Consider the following 20,928-nt stretch of genomic DNA (forward strand, 5'->3'; position numbering starts at 1 on the left):
GGAGAGATGGAAGAGGGGAGCTGTGGGGGGTAACGTGTGAAGTTACTGCTGCTACTTTGAGCTGATTCACAGAAGATATTTGGTGTTAGAGTCTAAAATCACAGTTCTTAAAATCTCTACTCAGGTGACATCATACCTGAGGAAATATTTACAGTCTGTACACACCTACATTTCCAGATTTACGGGTCTGTAGGTGACTAAAGCTTTGGGTATTCACAGGAGCAGGACAGCCTAAACAGTCCAGAGCCTGTTGGTGCTGCTCTGACATTGGACTCCTCTTTGTGGTCTCACTAGGCTGTAGGATGTTCTATGGTTTAAGGTATTTCCAGCCTTTTCTGCTAAACTGCTTAGCACAGCCTTCAGGTCTGTGCTGTTCATTTTTTTAGCTACCAATCTTTAATTATTCATGCAAAGTGACACGGCTTCACCTGTCATATGGGCTAGAAGCTTGTGCACATACTGATAAAATTCAGCCATAGCCAGTCGTTCTGAACAACCAGATGCCTTGAATTCTGGCAGAGGAACTTAATTTATAATTATATAATATAAAAATAACCGTTTCATACACAGAAACGACTATTAAGGTTTTATTTTACCTATGCAGTTATTAAAAATATATTTACTGAGATTTTTGAAGCATGGAATAAATGGCATAATGAAACTTAATAAAATTAATTATTTAGGTGGTTTATTAACCTTTTATTAAAATGTTATAGGTTTAACTATTACAAAATGTTGAAACATGGGTGAAATACCATTTGTCTTTTTGATATGTAGAATGTGTCATATCCAGTGAATACTTAGTAAGCAGCCTGACTTTGTAGCTGTTTGCAAACGTTAAAAGAATTATTTTTCTGCAGCAAGCCCTAATCTTGCAAGCAGGACACCTTTTCCATATAGAAGGGGTCTGCCATGGCTTTATTTCTGAAGCAAAGTAAACTGGGGCTGTGCTGAGTAGCCTTGTGCAATAGGTAAATACAAGCTTGAAAGCTTTTTAAGAAAAGGCAGATATTTTTGACTCTGAAACATCAGTTCAAGTTCAGACAAGGTACTGGTGAATAACATCCATTTCCATTGAGATTTGCCTAAAAAAAAAGGCAAGAACATTCCATAAGAACATTTTATTTTTATCCTTTCTGGTTTTTATAACTGAATATTTTTTTTTGCTTGAAAGTACAGAAGTTTTGAGACCAATCTGTGTGTCTCTCGGCCTGTTGCTCTTAGGAGTAATGGTTTCCTTTTTGTTTGTGTTTGGTTTTTTTTTTTTTTTTTTTTTTTGTAATTGATGTACCCCTACACCAAGAATATCCCAACATAAAAAGCAGCATCTTGCCCCTTTTTGCCAATATCTGAATGAAAAGACTGATCTATATGTGGCAGTTGGAACACCCCCTTGTTCTGTTTACTGGTTTTCCAAAAGAAGAACTGGGAGACATTGATGGGTCAGAGCAGGGAATTTCATGTTGCCATAACCCAAATTACTACTGTGATTTGAGTTACAAAAGCTGGACCTTGGTCGTGCTGACTGTAAAACACTATTTCCATAGGCACCAAACTTAAAATACAAGAAAACACGTCTTGTGAACAGTCTCATTTAATTTTTCATCTCCTTTTGTGAAAGTTTCCAGTTTTGTGCATTCCCTTGTTAAGCTGAACCAACATGCTTTTGGTGGATGGAAAACTCTTTGGAAAAATGTCAGATTGTCAGGGCATGTCAAATAGGACTTTGAAGTGGTGTGGTTCTAGCTTTGGTACAGTTTAAAAGATAGCATTGATGGCTTACGCAACAGATAAAGGACTTGGTTCATTAAATCTACAGGGTATCTCAAGCTGGGGAGAGGTCTGAAAGCTGGAGGACAGAATTACAATTCAAAATGATCTTGCAAAATTTTGAGGAACAGTCTGAATATAGAGGATTCAATTCAAGAAGGACAAATTCCAAGTACTATATGAAGCAATAATAAAATACACAATTACATATCGGGAAACAGCTGTCTGGGTGCAATTTTGTAGAAATGTTCTGAGTTACTCTAGGGGCTCATATGCTAACATGAGTTAATGTCATAGTGCTGTGAAAAAGCATACTTCATAGTGGGAAGTATAAATAGGCGTGTAAATAGGCAAAGGATCCTTCCATTCTATTTTGTGGTATTCTTTTATATCTAGCTTTGAGTACAACACCTAATGAAATATGGATTAATTTGCTGGAGCCAAGGGATAGTAACAAGAATAGACAGGTGAAGAAAGACTGAAAGAAATCAATTTATTTTGGTCTAAAGAACATAGGATTGAATGAAAACACCTGTAAAAGTCTGCTGGAAAAAGAAAAGTAGCAGGTTTTTTGTTTGCCTTGGATAAGATCATAAATAGTAGACTTCAGCCGAAGGAGGTGAGATACAGATTAAGCATTAGGAAAACTTTGACAAGAACAGTTAAGCATGATCACACGTGGCCTGGCCAGTGATGTGTCTGCAGGGGCTTAGGTGGGGTTGTTTTTGTCTTGGGGCAGGTTTGGAAAAGGTCTCTTCACATCCCTTCCAGCTCTGTCTTTTGTGGTTCTGTTCAGTTACTTGAGTAGAGAGAACTGTATGGTTACAATTCACCTTTTTTTATTTTTATTCAGTCATTTGTGGGTGCACAAAAGTACACACATTGCAGGTGCAAACACTACTTGAAGCTCACTCAAATAGCTGGCCCCCACTCAAAACTAGCATTCGCTGATAGCTGATCATGCTACACATGCCACTCAGCCAGATCACAAATATGGCCACAAGAAGAGTTCGCCCCTGTTCTGCTTTTCCTGCTGGCAAATGCTTCCTAGGATAGTCATGTTTGCCTTGAAAACACTTTCAAAATAAAACCCTGCTTTGATTTTTTCCTGTTTGTCCTCTTGAGCAACGTAGTGCTCACTGTGGATGATAGATGCTTCTGTACAGTACTGCAGTTTTATTAACGATGGTTTCCCTCTCTTTCCCCTTCCCTTTGCAGAAATGGAATGTGAGTCAGACAAAGATTCGCATAATTTCAACAATAATATTCATACTGTTTGGCTGCGTGCTGTTTGTTGCTCTTCCTGCAGTTATATTCAAGCACATAGAAGGCTGGAGCACACTAGATGCAATTTACTTTGTGGTTATCACTTTAACTACTATTGGCTTTGGTGACTATGTTGCAGGTAAGATTTTCTCATAACTTTGTCTTATACTATTTTGTATTATTTTGGCACACACACATCTGTGGTGCCCCCTCACCCTGGATCATGTGGCAGGCGAGAGACAGGAGATGGGGCAGTGAAGTGCGTGGTGCCAATCTCTGCATACTGCCTTTGTTCTTCTCCTGTACTGTTAAAAGATGCTTTACTTAATTTTTAGGAAATTTTTTATTCTTACAGATTGAATGAAGTGCAAGAATTAATATGATATATTAGTCTGCTGAATATATATATATTTTTTTTTTCAGCTGGAGTTGCTTGAAATGTCTTACCCTGTGAACTTATATGACATATTTTTTGTGTGCACATCTTGCTTTTGAAGTGTTGTTCCTGAGCTGTTTCTGCCATTGAGATGTCTCTGTTGCTGTTAGATCCTGCTTTCTTTCCTTTGTTATGTACGCATTTATCCATGGGACTCATAGATAACATGTCCAACTTCTATGATTCTATTAACCAGAATGGAATTGGTTGCAAATGATTTTGGCAAACCAAGGTTAAAAAAGCTTGGGCCAATTCTCTGCATCAATTTTTTCTTGAAAAGGTGTTCAAAGGTGTCGGACCACTTCTCAGAATAGGATGGAGTAAGTATGCGTTGTCTGTGTTGAGAAAGCCTGCTGATCAGAATCAGTGATGTGTTTAGAGGACTAGACATTCGGAGCTTTGTGCTCTGAGTCAGAGACTTGCTTTCTTCAGACTGATCTTACGCTTCTGATGCAGCACCATCATCTCTTTAACGAGATGCTTCTCTCCCACCTCTGAGCTCTGCGTGAGGCAGAGGTAGCAAAGGAGGACAGCAATGCTGAGCTGCTGTTAGTGAGCCGCTCTGCAAGGGGGAACGGTTTCTTGTAGACATCCACGTGGTGTGGGCTCCTTCTGTGTCCTGTCTGTAGCCACAGGTGTTGCATGAGTCAAGTGCACCAAGGTGAGGAGGCTGAGTAGCTCCTCCTAGTGACTTGCAGGACTGCCTGACGTTTGCCTTGATGGCAGTGATGTTACTGTCTTGTTGCTTGCAAAAGTTTTTCAGCTTAATGAGGTCCCACAGAGACTTCTGAAGTCTGAACTGTTTGGCACATTCATAAAGGATCTGGGTAAAAGGGGGCTGAATTTAGTTAGTGTTGAAGATAGTTATGCAAGCTGTTGAAAAAACAAATGCTACATGAGGAGTTGCCAAAGATTCTTATAAATTATAGAACTGGAGTGTAAAACAGCAAATGAAATTTATTTGGACTTTTACATAGTTTTTTGTGATGCTTCCATATTTCTTTTGAATGTCTCTCACTGGTTTTTCCCTTTTCCTTTCCCATATTGTTTTTCTTATTTCCATTTTGTCTTTGGGAATTTGTGATTCTGGTCAGATTCTAACTAGCACCAAATAAAAAATGTATGCTGTTTCCAAGCCAAGAGTCTGGGTGTTTTAGACTTCAGTTCCTGAGGGGCACCTGTATGTCAGGGAATAAAAATAATAGTGCATAAAAGCCTGGTTATATTTACTGTAAAACATTATGTGAAATGGCCCACTTGGCTCTAACTAGAACACTGAGTACATTCATCATTACTCTCATTATAAATTTCCACAGATTTTTCTATTTGTAGACCACTTGATATCATAATTTGTTCTTACATCTGTGCCTGTTTCTCAATTTTACCAGAAACCACTTTCTAGAGAATGCCCTTGAATTACATGGTTCTATAGCTTATAGCCTTTTACTATTCACTTTGTATACACTTATTTTAAAGTTCCACTGTAAATGTATGATGTCAAAATATCATGAATGTTTTGTGTTTTCTTTTAGAGCAACATGCACAAGGCTTGGATTTGTACTGTAATATGTTATTGACTTAGTGAGCGGGAATTGGATTTGTACTTGCAGAGATGATGCTCAAGAGAACAGGGTTAGATGACTATGTCCATCATAACTGGGAGGTTAACATTGCTGCTGGACTGTATTTTGTCAGAGATGAAGTTGACAAATATTATCATTTTTGTGTGGACTGACATCCTTCAAGTCATCTGCCATAATTTGAGTATTTTTTTCAAAAAGGTCTATTTGTTTTCCTGTCATTCCAATACATAATTAATTAGTTAACTATTTTTCAGATTATTTTTTTATTTAAGGTATTCATTGGCTGTGCTTTGCATTGTGGAAGCTTACAGTCATCACTGTGCGTAAATACTAAGTTATCTGAAGAAAACTGATGTTGCAAGTTTTCAACAGAGCTGATAAAATTTGTCTTGAGGTGAGGGCTAGGCTGCTGTATTAATTTTGAGGGATTATGCAGGGTCTTTTATGTGCTAACAAATTAGTAAATTGTTTTTGGTTTTTTTTTGTTTGCTTGTTTTTCTTTTAGGTAAGTCATAACTATCATGCAGACACTAAGGGCTGTTGATATTTTTGTGGTAGGCTTCATCTAGAATGCTTTCTCCTTGCAGTTTAGGAGAGTTTTAGAAGCTGAGCGCCACAAAGAGAGGCAGAACAAGCCGGTAGAGTTAAGGCATGTAATGCTGTGTAAGGCTGTAGGGGAGGTTGTCGTGACAGAATATGGGTGTTGCGTCTGATGTTGTGGCTCGAGCATGGCATTCATGGCTCTGGTCCGCCAATGAGGCATGCAGCAGGCAGAGTGGCGTTTCAGTCCACTTAGTGTCTAGATGGCTGTGCATTTGGAAAAAAACCTCATGCTGGTATTAATTTATTCCTTTTTGTGATTATTTTTTTTCCCCTGGCCAGAAAGGCATGTTTCTTAAATAACACTTAGAGTGCAAATTACTATAATTCTAAGTGGAAGAAGATAAAATCTAAAGCAGAGTGGTGGGCAGTGATACTCTGATTTGCAATTATAGTGCAGTGAACTCTTTTAGCAATAGAAATAACATTTGCAATTCTTGTAGCATGTTAGAGTTCCATGGGATATTTCATGATTCTGTGTCAGTTTTTGTTCATAAAGTTATCTCAAAAATCCAAAATTCTTAAATATTTTTAAAATTCCAAATATTCTGGTAAATTTTTTTTCTGGGAGCTGTCATCCTAGAGGAAAAATACATGTCTGCAAGCCCTACATACAAATTTTAGGGTAGTAATAATGGGTATTGGTTACAAGAAGAGTTTCTTGCAATATCTGTCACTTTTCACTAATGTGGAACTTGCTGCTTTCCGGCACCACTGCAGGTAAAAGCTGAAGAGAAGCCCTGAAGAACTTTTAGGAGGTAAAGGAGAGAGTGTTTCTGAATAGCTGTACCAAAAGGGAGCCAGCAGAACATGGTATTCAGGAACATAATGGTGTTACGGGCTGTAGTGCAGGCTGTCATATTAGAAATTCTGATAAAGTTCTGCAGAGTTTTTTTACAAGTTTCTTCTCATTTGTACTGGAGATCAAGTACTCTGTTCCCAGAAACTAGAATGCCAAAACATTCCCTTTTGTACTCAGAATCTGGGTTGCTATTTGGAGCCTGTGGAAATTTCAGATGCAGTTTCTACCAGCAAGAGAAGCCTTAAGGCAAACATAAAAGACCGATCACTCAAGGTGGATGCAAGGAGAGGAAAGATGAAGAGCCCTTGTAGTGCATGTTCAAGAAAATATATTAATGGTATTCCAAAAAACAAACTTATGTCTTATGAAATGGTTTGTTTGGGTTTTTCTAACTTTTGGAAGGATTGGGTTTTTATTATTATTTTTGTAGGGAAATAGGCAATTTTTTGTAATTGAAGGAAGTTTGTTGTAGCTTTTTGCTAAAAAATGAAGAAACTGTACTACAGCCTGCATTATCTTATGACAATCAGGACCTAGTCAAACAACCCTTCTCTTGCTTTCAAGAGAAACATTGACTTTAATATGACAGCAGAAAATCCAGCCAACGTTATGAATATTCTGTGAAAGAGAAGAGAACTTTTAATGTCAAATGTGTTGTTTTGTAGTATAATGACAGATATTATTGGGTACTAAAGTTAGCAGAGGGGTGTGTGTGTATATATCTGTATAATACAAAAATATATTGTTCACATGTGCAGATAAATCCTTTAACTGCAATGCAGTACAAATATTTGACTATACCCCCCAAAGGGAGTTAATCTAACAAATTTCAAATATAAATTAGATGAAATGTCCAAAACTTGACTGAATTAAGTAGAAGTCAGAAATATAAGTAGCACGTCAGTAGTCTGATATACAGTGGGGCATAATGATGATAGAAGGTTATGCTGCAATCAGTCCAATTCAATAGACCACAGAATTTTGCATGTCTCGCTTTAAAAATTATGTATTCTAAGTCTCTTGGGTTTTGTTGGGTGTCGTCCCCCGCCCTTGTTTGAGCTCTGATTTTTAGCTTATCGCTTACTGTTTTGGTCTGTAATTGAATTTGGTGTATTGACACTGTAATGCAAATATCTGGGTCTGTGCTGTACTGCTTTGCCTGAGACCCAATTTGTAGAATACTGAGATATTTTAGTCTCATTTAATGTCACAGAACTGGAACGCTTCACCTGGCCATTGCAGCCCTCGCTGTTGTAGCTGATCTGTCACTGTGTGATATTACCTACCTGGCAGAATGACCTCTACGGAAAGAAATGGCTGTTATGCTGAGCAAGAGGCATGTGTCAAGCATCCTGTAAGAGAGCTGTGTGCTCTCCCACAGGCTTTGTGTCTTTTTTTTTTTTTTTGGCATTTGCAAGTGCTCTTTGCCACCTCAGGACTTCACGTCCATAATAGCAGCTGTCTAGTGCGAACCACGCAGCTCACTTTAAGCTTAAGCCAGCGTGCCGTGTCTTGCTCGATTTAGTATAGGAGAGCGTGTAAGGAGTGGTTTTTATAGCTGCACTTTGTACTCTGAAGTAGCTCTTTTTCCGCTGAGCGGCACCAAGTAACTGTATGGCCTACTTATATTCTCTCTCGCAAACACTGTGATGCAAGCTTGTCCCGAGCATGCTGCTTTTCCATGTCTTCACGTAAGCTAGCCTTCCTCTGTCCCTGTTTGCAGCCCTCGGGTAATTCTTTCCAAGGTGCAGGGCTGAACCTCCATATTTCTTTGGAGCGGGGTGAGTGATGTCTCTGGATGAAGCCTGTTGGCCGGGTTTGTAGTGATGGGGATGCTGGACAGCTACTCGTTATCCTGCAATTGAAACTGCATTTGGATTTAATCATTCCTATACCCAGAATCATTTGTACTGTTAATATTAAAAAAAAAAAAAAAAAGCCAACCAAAAAAACCCAACAACAACAAACCAAAAAACTTTTCCTGGATTGGAGGGCCAACTTGTGAATCATCCAGAAATTTGTGCTGGTATGGAATTAAGATGCTTTATGCCAGTAGCACTTTCTATTCTCTGCTTCTACATTTGAAGCAAAAATGCAAACAAAACCAGACAGCTTTACAGAAATAATTGCATGTTTCTATTTCAAGTCAGTTAGCTGTAGAAAGAGTGGGGAAAAGTGTGGCAACAATGAAGAAAATTATTTACTTAATATACTTGTTTTTTGTAAATTAAAAAATGCATGTATTTGAAAACCTGATCCAGGAGAACCAGAATCTGTCCTAATGTGCCCCTGAAATCTTCTCTAATGCCACCCTTCACTAAAACACAGAGCTTTTCATCTCAGTAAGGAATATGTGTTTGGGCCATAAAACTTCCAAAGTGTTGAAAATCCCAAATAATTTAAAAGTTGCTTGGCACATGTAAGAATGGTGGCAGCAGCAATCAGCAATACAGTAGCCCGTGATGAAGATGGATGGAAAAAGTCTTTGATTTCTCATAGATTTCGAGAGACTTTGGATTGAATCTTTGCATCTTGCCCATCAACTGTGGCTGCTCTTAGTTAAAGATTATGGCAGTGACACCTCTAGTTAAAGAGTGAGTGCGTGCCATTTGTCCCTTAGCCCACAAAATCGGTTTTGCCAAACAAACAACAAAGTTCAGCTTCTCCCTTCTCAGCATTTTACTTTCTAGAGGGCTATATAAAATCTCTCTGCAAAACCAAGATAGCATTAACAAGTAAAAATTACGGTATAAAACCCCCATGCAGATGTATCGGTTAATATGCTTTTTACAATGTTACCTGTAAAATCATTAGATGAAATCTCATATGCTTCAGTTCAAATACATTTACCTGTATACATTCATACCCATTTATGTGAATTGTAAATCAGTAGTTAATGAATTCCATTTACTTTAAATTCAGTACAGTTGACTTCTGATCATGCTTTCTTACCAGTGAAATCCTATTTCACGGCATTCCTGGGTAACTGCATTATAGTGCTCCATGATGTTTAAGCATCATAGGAGGCAGTTATCTGAGGACAAAACATCCTTGGGTATGTCTCTCCTCTTGGTATTGCACTAAATTGAGACCTCACCCGAGGAGTCCTTGAAATTCGGACACTCAACAGCTAATAAAGATTTGAGCTGTTAAGCCTTTTCCTAGAGGGTTGTTGACCCTTTCTAACTTCAGGAAAACTGAACTCCTTTGGGCATGGCTAGATGGAGCCATCTCCTGGCCAGACAGTAAAGAAAACTCTTGACTGAATATGAATGTGTCCTAACTCCTGCCCTGGTAATTAACCTTTCTGTAAACAAGGTAAATCGGGTATAAACTGTGAAGGAAATGCTCCCTGCAGAGCTAAGGTTTCAGTTTGTAAACTTAACACACCAATAATTAGAAACCCGCTGAGTATACTTCCTTGTGCATTGTAGGAACAGCTAGAAAAGAAGGTGAACCACCAAGTGTGGTTCATTGCTAGAGCAAAAGCATGGTGGTAGTCAACTGTCTTTTGAATGACAACAAATTTTGGGCAAATCATCCCTAAAATCCTGTTTTACTGGATGATATTAACAAGTTGCTTCATTTCTGATATTTTATTTCTCTTGGACTGTGGCACACTCAACCCTTTGGTGGTTGGCTGTCTTTTGTTCCAGACAGCCCTGTCTTCTCCCTTACTTGTGGCTGTGCGGGTGTCAAAATATATCCTTCTCTGCAATGTGGATTCATCTCTTGGGTAATTGAATAAACCACTACAGCTCAATGGATTTTTATTGATGAGAAGGCTTATTGAAATGGGCATAATAAAATTTCTGTCTGAGGGCTTCCATCCATACAAAGTAACCATCGTTAAAATGTCATACCATCAGTAAAATTATTTGTTGTTTGCATGTAGTCCCTATGACGATTAGATGATAACAGCTAGGAAAAAACATTATTCTTCATGAAAGTTAATCTTGTTACTTTAACAAGGTGCTTGATATTTTGGGGCAATTTTCCTTTGACAATTTCAGTACAGGATGCAGATACAGAAAACAACATATTACGTACCCGTACAGGCTACTTCAGTGTGCCTGAAGAGGTTTTACTGTAGAGTATCGTCAGCTGTGGGCATAAGATGCCCACCAAACTTCTACTTGCAGGAACCCAAACTAGGATCCTGATTTTATTTGTCGTTATAAAGCTGAATTGGAAGTTTAAGGCTTCTGTTTTATTGTACTGTGAGATGTGAAAGTGAGTTATTCTGTGTTGTCAAAAGCTCCGGACGAGCATAACCTTCTTGCATGGAAATGCGGCATCTGTTCTCTATAGCTTTGCTGTACCGCAAAGCTCCGTTACAGATGTCGCTGAAACTTACCCTTTTTTACTTTAACACCGGAAGGAAGTGACCGGTGCTTATGGCAGTGGGATTCAAAACAGGTGCCTCCAGCTCACATCTATTTTATTCACCTTTTTGTGAGTATGGTCAGTTCAGCTCATGTCCCTGCACCCTGGTTTCCTCCTCTGCAAAGTGGAGATGCTGCTGCTTGCCTACCCAACAGGGATGCTTGTTAATGCAGGTGCCGTTTCTCACTAGGGTTAAAGGATTCATGTAAGTATTGAGATGTGTTTCAGAGTCCTTGCAGAATCAGATTTCTCAGGGTATGAACACATTATGTATTCTAGAGCAATATGTAAGATTTAGTACAGCGTTGTTATTTGGAACAGGTGGGAAGTCCTTTCATTCATGCTGTCCCCAATGACCTCTACCTTAAATAACGTTGTATTCAGAAGCTGAATCAGTTTGTGTTCATTTTTTAATTATTACAAATGACTGGCAGTCGCTGTCTAAAAACTTGCATACTCTAAACTGTGTTTTCAAGAGTGGATGAATTTAAATCATCGTTTATTCAAATTCAACAAAATGTTTTGCTATGAATGCTTGCATGGGTAAGAAGATAGAAGTTGTAAGAAATATACCTGATTTTTTTTTTGTTTGTTTGTTTTTAGGAAAAGAATTAATTTAAAATTAGGTTTGCATCTATAACTATTAAATCTGCTTTAATTTTAACTGTATTGTTTTTCAGGGGGATCAGATATTGAGTACCTAGATTTTTATAAGCCAGTGGTGTGGTTCTGGATCCTTGTTGGGCTTGCTTACTTTGCAGCTGTCCTCAGCATGATTGGAGACTGGCTGAGAGTCATATCAAAAAAGACGAAGGAAGAGGTAAGAGTGTTTTGAAAGAGGAAGAAATAATACTTTTAAAAAACTTTGGTTAGAAGTCAGCTAAGCTACTAGCTGCTTTTGCTCTTAGGGCCTAGGTCGGAGCTGCTTATGTATGAAGTATATGCTGCAGCTCAAACTGCAGTGAAAATTGTAGCAGTCTAGTCAAACACAGTGATTTTTACATGGCTGCATATAAAATTACTTTAAATGTATTATTAAATTAAGTGTATGTGCACGATTGCACCTGACTTATGGGGGGGAAAAAAAAATCTCTCACAGGATTATTCTAGACAGTAGAATATAGTCCTTGATTTTCGAGGCAAAAACCATTCTGCTTTGATTGTTTCTATATGGGATGTAGGTATGTAAAGAAAAATACTAAATGACTAAATAGTTTTATTCAAGAGAGGGTTGATCTTTTTATAGTGGCAAGAGAATTAATCTTTCATATTGTGCAAGGTATTGGAATGAACTTTTTAAACATGCCTGGGTGTATTTTACCATAATATCTCTAGCAGCCTGCCTAGTTATTTGTAGTCAGGTGTGTTGTGTTCAGTTCAAATATATTCTTACTTCTAAATGTGTATTTATCTTTCCAGTGATGCTACAATATTTTACTTTAAATTGCCGTTTAAAAAACTGTCCTGGTTTTGAAAATGTTAGAGGATAAATAAAACTCCCTTTGATTGCAGCTACCATGGTTCAGGTTTTGCTAGCAGTTTGAGAAATAAATTAATTTTGTTTTAAGCAACGTATTATTTCCCTCTAACTTAACCTCAGTTCCTCTGCATGCATCAGTTCATTTCTGTTACTCAAATACAAAACCTCTTATTTTCTTTTTGATGGAATGAATACGTTGGTTACTGTGCAGTGGCCTACTACTTACACTGTTCTGAGTTGTTTTCCTAGCTGCAGGGCACAGCATCGATGCCTGGATGTAATCCTGGCAATCCTTGAGTTCCCAAAGACCTTGCTGTAGAGGGTAGCTTACCCCTACGGACCCTGGGGGGTCTCCGCCGCCTTCTGACCGGCGGGCAGCAGTGACGGTGACAGCAGGTGGGAGGGTGTGAGCTGGGCACCGGGGCAGGATTCAGCCTGCTTTGCAAGGCGTGTAGCGTGGGCAACTCTTTTTCATTGCCCTTGCTGTGCTTGTTTTGTGGCATTGCGGCAGGTCTGTTGTAAGTACACTTTTACCAGGCATTTCGTAAACATTTAGCTCTGAAGCAGAGGACAATGTTTAATTTGATCAGTTTAAAGAGTATCATCTTCTCCCTGTGCTGTAAATTTGAAAGGATATTTATAACTTCCCTTACACAGCGAGCTTCACTAGTGTCCTTCACAGATATGGAGCATCAGGTAGCTATCATACAAATGTTCCCGTTTGCAGGATCCCCATTTTATTTTCTGGAAAAGCACAGAGGGTTTCCTTAACACCTAACCTGCACAATTTACATTGGTTTCAGTGAAACCAACAGATCACTTCAAATGCCATTAACCTGCATGTTTTTTCTTCATTATTCTGAACTTCAGAATTAGGTTGGTCGAGCCTATTTTTCCCTCTGCACCAGGAAAAAGCAGGGGCTGGGCAGGCATGTGTGATGTTTCCCCTGTACGCTCTCCTATGGTCTCACTGTTCTCAACTTGGAGCATTTATTGAGCTACATTTAATTTTCCTGGGTTACTTGTTTCTGGATTCTTGGGAAAACATGATATGGCTGAGACACTATGGCTTGGGCCTATGCAAAAATACCTTGTTCAGGCTTGGTTTTGCTGCATTTCCTCAGACACTGGTGACACAGTTGAGCTCTTCACACTACTTCCTAGAATTAATCTTGTCATTAATTCACTTTTCTGATACTCCTCTCTTATCTAGACAGCATCTTATCCAGAGGTCTTACTGTCTTGAGTATACAATTGTACATAGCACACTGGGGGTTTAATCTTGCTTAGTGTCTCGTTATCCATATTATTATAATGATGATAATATATTAAGAAGGTTTGAATTTTGTAATATCTGTTTTTGTTTTATACTGAAGCTAGTTCAGTATAGACTAACTCTGGAAAAGGTTTAAAGAAACACAAATTGGACAAATTCATGGATTCCTTTAAAACTTTAAATACATCCCTATTTTTATAAAGTATAACTCCATTTGCCAGGTTATACAGCACGGTGCTATGCCAACCTTTCTTTTCTCAGGCACCAGGAATGTATGCCCTATTTCATCTTTCCATTCTTTCTCACCTTTGTAGCCTAAACAAGGATATTCATTTTGTCTAAGAAAGGAAAACCTCATTCTTAAGATATAGCCAAATTCTCTTGGCTGATGCAGGTATTCAGGATTTTGCTGTATACAAATGTCTTCGGTATTAGGTTAAAGACAGACATGACATAATTGATACCATTTGTTCAATTAATCATATCTCTGATGTTCAGAAATCTCCCCCCTCTCCCCTTCTTAGCCCATTGCTCAGGCATGTCTGAGAATTCATGACAGAAAGAAAATGTTTTAGCAGTTTAAAAATGTAACACTCTTAAAAGTGACAGAGACCTGTTTGAGAACTGAATTATGGCATAGATGTACTAGTTAAAAACCATGAAAATTTATTTCTGTATTCTATCCTAATGATACTCTGTAGGAAGAAAATGATTATAAATATGTTGATTGCATTTTGTTGTAAGATTGGCTGTGTTTGAGCAGAAGCATTGCACAAATATTCTCTTTACAGGTAGAATTTTATGATAAAACTGCTGCTCTTAGCTCATCCTTATTATCTGCCTAGGAAAATTTGAGTGAAGAAGCTAAGGAAGTCTAGTGGAAATGTAGTCATCAAGTCTCCTCTATGCCAGCAGAAGCCAGAGGAGACTGAAGTTCTCATCTGTTTTTTCAGTTAAACCTAAATTTACGATGCTCTGTTCCAGCGTCTATGGATGCAGATTATATCACAGGAACATCTCTGGAGCTACAATAATACTACTACAAATAGTAGAAAAGAGCGCAATGGAAAATCCTAGTTCTAAGTATGTTTTTTTAACTGTCTTTTAAGGAAACATTCTTACAGTCCTTGGGAAAACATCTTATTACACCTAAAGTTAGCCTTTGAAATTAGAAACAATGTTAGCTACTGAAATCTACTGAAAGACAGAGGCTATGGGAAAATCCATAGGATCATAATTAATGCAATCTGAAAACTGAAACAGTTTAATATATTTTCTAGGAAATATAAAACTGAAAATCTTCCTTCACAGGACTCCACTCACTATGGGTATCAACACCTACAAATAAAAAAAGATTTTGTTTAGGATTTTTATCATACCTTTCACAAAAAAAATAGTAGTAACCTACCATGTTTTAGATACAGGAGAGAGCAGAGCCTTCAGTAGTGCTCGGTTGTGTTGGTTTCAGCAGTCTGAGGGCTGCTAGCAGCCAAGTCTAGTGAATTGTGCCAGTGTTTGGGATGAGGACAGAGGTTGCAAGTATCGAAATGCCCTTCTTTTTACTTCCCCTCAACAACCAAAGCTGTATATCAGCCTAAATATTTGATATCCCTTTTGATAGGCAACTGTAATAATCTTTTGGTCTTTTCCTGTAGCCTATAGTAAAAAAAAAAGTTTATTGTAGCATATGTAGGGTGTATATTGTGGATGGAAACTTCCATATTCCAGGAAGTGGGCATGCTGATAATGAATATCACCTAATATCTACCTTCCTGTTCACATTTTTCTTAATGCAGTTGTGTTGTTCTTAAAAGGAGTTTACATAAGACTTTGCAGTAATAATGCATTTCACTGTTTCAACAAAACAAAACATCGGGTTTTTTTCAGGATACTACCAGGAATGTTTGCCATATGCAAGTGTAACGGAGACAAAAATATCTGGTCAGATATGCACTGATCCACAGTAATGCTCTATTTTGATACTAAATTCCAGGTAACCAGAATGTCTGTCAGTTGCTCAGATGGCTTTTGTCTCCTGAAATACTCTTGAGAACTTTGAACGCATCAAATGGGGAGGGAAGTGAAAGACAAGTAGAGACAGAAGTAGGAGTTTTGGAAGGATAGATCTGCTGCTGGAAGCAGTTCATACAGTAAGATAGATGAAGTGTCAGAAAGTCACTGGAACATGCTGTGTGCTGTAATCTTAAGTAGGCGATCTGTCTCTGAAGTTCAGCTTCAGCTGTACTAGCTTGCCTTAAACTCCCTCCTCTTCATTATTCTCTATACTCTGATTACTCAGAGCACTTTTAAAGTCTTCTGATTTTAGTCTCTTTGAAAGGTGAAATTTCAGCAGGAATTTTTTTCCTAGTCATATTTTTTTCAGTGTGCAGCAGCTTCTGAATTTCAGTGTTTCTAGCAAAAATGCTTACCCAAGCAAGAACCTCAGTGATTTGGGCTATAAATTTCCAATTTATTTTTTTTTAAATTAAGTGCTTATGTCCCTTGGCCTCATGATATTCTCTCTAAGCTCTAGTCCAGGCTCTGTTCAAGTCAATGAAGGTGGGATTCATCTCCAGTGTAGACAGCAACATCTGACCTAGTCGTCAACATTCCCTTTATAGTTACTGGATAGAAATTAGTATTTCTAGCATGACCCACTTGAATTTGTTAAGATTGCATCCTGGAAGAGCCTGTTCTCTTCACTGTATATCAAGAATCCAGATGACTGACTCATTGGACTTCAGCTCAGTTTGGACAAGTGATTTTTCATGCTGGGTGTCTGTCTTTTGAATTGCACAGTAGGGATTCAGCTTTAAAGACCAAGCCTAAAATTTTATGAGAAATAACACATTCAAGAGGCAATTGTAATCTTTGATATTTATAAACAAATTAAACAAACTTGACTCATCTGAATCATCATGCAGTTTAATCTTCTTGGCACCAGTGACAGAGCTGTCACTCTTATCTGTCAAAACAGAATTAGGCTTGTCATGATGATGCCATGGGGACTATCGCACTCCCTATAATACTTGTTGGCTTTTCATTTTACCAGCGTCAGGCTAAAGGTGCTCACCCAGCTTTTTTTTTATTTTAGGCTTAGGGTCCCAGCCTAAAGAGAACCTGAACCCATCACTCCTCTCCCAAAGGACAGACCCTAAATGAAGGCTGTATGCATGAAAAGATGAAAAAATGAGTGGGCTTACATGAGAAACAGTTTTGCAAGGTCCTAGTGAGTTGAACTGGCATACCAGGCAAGAACCCCCTCTGAGGCTGTTCAGTGGGGGTACACGACAGAGGAGGGGGTTCTTTCAGCGGCGGTGAGCTCTTTACCTGGCTCTCGCTGTTTTAAGAAAAAAAAAGTTATATTGCCAGAAAACAGTCCCTAGATCTGTGGTCTCAACTTTGGAAAGAAACTGCAGAGAACTATGAAAATGGCAAATGAGCCATCCGAAGAGAAGCCTTCCTAGCATTAAGGGTTTTTTCCAGTCCATCCAAGATGTACAGAAAAGTGTATTTGAGAACAAATAGCCACATTCAAAAAGGTGACTGTTACTAATAATTTCTGTGAGATGGGGAAAACTAGAAAATCTTTCTACAGTAAATAAAGCCATGGGTCTCATGTCAAATTGGACTAGCAACAGGACAAAAACCACCCCAAAGATGAAAGATGCGAGTATGGGCCCCCCTCCATAATGTCTCTGTGTCTTGGAGATGTATGAAGAGCAGTATTGGTGTAAGGAGAAGGTAGAAATGGCTCGCAAGGTTTTGAAAACAATTTGATCTTTTCCCTTCTCAAGAGATTATGTCATCCTGGTGGTGTTCAGTCCTGCCCTAGCAACAGTCTGTAATACTCAGTTTCAGTATTGATCACTCATACAAGTACACTGTAATACTATGTGCAGTAACGAATATGAAAGAACATGTTGTCCTGAGAGTCCGGGGAAAACCGATCTGCTGATGGTTTTTGACACTTTTGTGAGATGTCTGCCCTCATAACGTACTTTGGACACGTGATGCCCTGCTTAACTTCAGATTCAACACACACACACACACACAAAACTAGTATCTACACTGTTACCATTTGGCTGTGATTTATATTGTTTATATCGTGCCTCTTAGCTGGGCATATTGAAGCCCTTTAGAGGTGGCTGTTTTGTTACTGTGTATTAAGTACCAGGGCCTGAAGTGATGCTGTGTGGTGCTGATTACAAGAGATGTGCTATCTGAACATATTTCCATGAACAGCACAGCAGGCTGTGCCTGCCAGGGGCAGGGGGGCATTGTTGGCACTTTGCTTGCCAGCCCCTGGCCCTGCTTGCCCACAGTGCTCCCCTGGCCTCACCGTGCCAACTGGATGGGTCAGGGGAGACGGAAATGTCTCCAGTGTGAGCTGCAACCAGGCAGTGATGGCAAGAGCTATTGAATCTGCAAAAATAAAGCTGGAGCAAGTGACTTATACTTCATAATAAGATAAATTGATTAAAGAGAGTGCAGTTATAGCAGTGCTGTTTCTTGGAGTTAATTACCCATGAAGACTCCTGGATGTACATTATCATGGTTTACATTAGGCAATCTTGATTTTTTTGGAGACAAGATGTAATCATTCCTTTAGGTTACTGTGACAGATTTATTTGTGATTTAACTCTATTGACAGAGTGATATTTAATCTGGAATCTGTTCAGCCCACATCTTCATGATTAACATTCCTGAAAACTTTATTATTTTTTTTTTTTTTAGCTAATCTCAGTGCTTGGATATTGTTAGGAAAAGATGCCAAAACATGTTAGTAATACTGAGTGTGTATGCATTTTATAGCTGTCTTTTGGAAGAATCCCCAGACAAAGCCAGTTCAGCAGAATACCTTTGCATCTTCAAGAAGTTGAGTTGACAGTGAGGAAACTGCTTTGCAGTCACGGATAAAAAGGACTGAAGAAACTGTGGAATGCTTTCCTTTACAAGGGGTGAATGCCGTTGTAATAGTAGTTAGCAATGAACAACTACAACAGAGCTTTAATGTTTCACATAAATATCACTCCAGATATTGACATCAGAAAGATAAAAAATAAACTGTTTTTACTGGAATTTGACCATTTAGTTACAACAGCCTTTCCTTACTCAGTACCAAGTCAAAATTAAAAGCTTTTTTTTTTTTTTTTGGTTATGTGTTCTTTAGCATATCTTTATAAGCTACAGAAGTCCACTGAGTTTGAAACAGTCATTGCCTCTTTCCTGGGGGAGAAAGTGGAGATAGTCTTTCAGCTGCTTGTGGCTTGGGTTTCATTATGCTTCTAGTGTAATTTTTAAAAGGTTTGCTATTTCTGCTGCAGCAGAGACGTTGGCTGTGGAGTGCAGACAGAGAATACATGCTGTTCTCCTGAATCACCTTAGGTTCAGCTGGTGGAGCTTTAAGTACACCTAAATAGTTTCTTGTGGTTGATACAGGTGGATGTCATTCGCTCTTACCAGGTTGAAAGAGGGGTTGGATGGCTCTCTGAGGTAGGTGAAACCACTAAACAGAAAAGCTTATTTTGATAGGAAAAGCCAGCATCTGGGTTTTTTTTTTCTTTGGAAGTTAAGCAAGCAGACCATTAGGGACTGAGATAATCAGGCCAATAACTTGTGTACTGTGTTGAGAGACACACGTGCAGCTCTATGCCAAGATTGTCTGATGGGCGATATTCAGTAATAGTTCTGAGGAGATACCTAACTTAGGAGTGTTCATATTTCTGGAAAAAAAGGTAAAACAAAATAATTGTGGTGACTGTTAGTCTATCTGGTTCTGTTTTTGTAGACATGATTTTTTTTATTTTGTAGGCTACCTGTTTTTATTTTGTTGAATCAGACCATGATAGAGCAGAAGGGCCATTTCTGCATCTGCCATCTGTCACATCTCCTCAAAACATATTCCCACAGCTGCCACCATAGATGTTCCTCCACAAAAAGATAATCAAAATTCATGGACTCTCTGCATTCCCATTGGAGAATATAGCTTATTTCATCCAAGGCATCAGATGTGCTTATGGAAGTTATGTGGGTGAAACCAAACAATCATTGCTCACCAGAATGAACTCACAAACACTGCTTATTATGGGACTGAATAATCCCATTTCCAGTGGGAGAGCATTGTTCCCAAAACATTTCTGACCACCATGACTACAAAAATACAACTGTCTGTTGCTCCAGAAGATGGCAATTTCACAAAATAGAATGTTGTGCCCTGTAATATTTGCCTGAAAAACAGAGGAATATGTATACCAGCCAGGGGAACCAAAACATCGATCACTTAGTGCTTCATTTGTGCCAGTCACTTTGAAATTAAATTCTGGTAGCTTTAAGACCTGGTGTAGAAGAGTTCTCAGCTACAGACCTGAAGTCCTGACAGAATGAAGGAATAGAAGATAGTGGTTAAACAACCTGGGAAAGCTCAGCATAGGTGTCTCATTATTGCCTGTGGTATTTCTGTGTTGCATTTTGTACTGTTTACCTTCAAAGACAAGTACAGCACAGTCTTCTCAGTACCTGCCCACAGATTATAGTACGATGGGGTTTGGGTACTTACCAATAATGATATAATTACAGAAATACTAAAAGCCAGATCATTGGGATAGGAATTTGAGTTGAACTGTAAATAAGACTGAATGTACAAGAAATGCACAGGCTTCAATAAAAATATCTGTGAGACTGGTCTCTCTCTCCTGCCCTCCAGTCTTCTTTAGCCTATGGACAACTGATGCAGTGAACACAGAGTCGCGGCCAGCAGTAGCTCAGGTGGGAAGAGGTGGTGTGTGCTTGCCCAGAGCTGCAGGCAAGTGAGATGGCAGATAGACAAACTTCCTACCCATGCAGGGAATCAACCCGCACAGCAGCTGCATCGTTAAACCGATCAGCCCTCTTTGTACCTACATTATTTTTTTTTCTTCCATTTCAATTTTTAAGTGGGACTTTAAGAATGATTTCTGCAAATGCTGGATGAGTTTCTTGAAAGCTAAGACAAAATGTTATGTACTGTACTCTGCTGCTTGGATAATGTGACATGTACATGCTCTTTCTAGATTTGTCCCTGAGTAGCATATTATGGAGAGGGTAATTAGATCTTTTATTTTTAAGTAACAGAAAAAGTACTATGGAGAGACAAAAATGAAGCTGCAAAACTCTGGAGAATGCATTAGGGATAAATGTTAGCAATTATATACTGAGGAACTTCTAGAGCGTTAAGAATATTTGTAAGGAAGGCCATTTCCCCCTCCTAAAATGCAGTCAGATGGATATCTCCAGCTCACCTACTAGCTCTTTAATTCATTTTTTTGGCTTGCACTAACATGGCCATTG

At 38.7% G+C, this 20,928-nt stretch overlaps 1 protein-coding gene across 2 annotated transcripts in view; it reads left to right on the plus strand.

Annotated features, from left to right (window-relative positions):
- The window catches only part of KCNK2 (potassium two pore domain channel subfamily K member 2), a 104,157-nt gene that overhangs the window by 75,838 nt on the left and 7,391 nt on the right, over nucleotides 1–20,928 (plus strand). For both annotated transcript variants that reach the window (XM_037406005.1, XM_037406006.1), the window contains exons 5-6: nucleotides 2,989–3,175; nucleotides 11,524–11,663. In XM_037406005.1, coding sequence (XP_037261902.1) covers nucleotides 2,989–3,175; nucleotides 11,524–11,663 — 327 coding nt within the window. The remainder of the gene's footprint in view (nucleotides 1–2,988; nucleotides 3,176–11,523; nucleotides 11,664–20,928) is intronic.

The sequence above is a fragment of the Falco rusticolus genome, chromosome 12 (genome assembly GCF_015220075.1).
Source record: "Falco rusticolus isolate bFalRus1 chromosome 12, bFalRus1.pri, whole genome shotgun sequence".
Taxonomy (NCBI): Eukaryota; Metazoa; Chordata; class Aves; order Falconiformes; family Falconidae; genus Falco; species Falco rusticolus.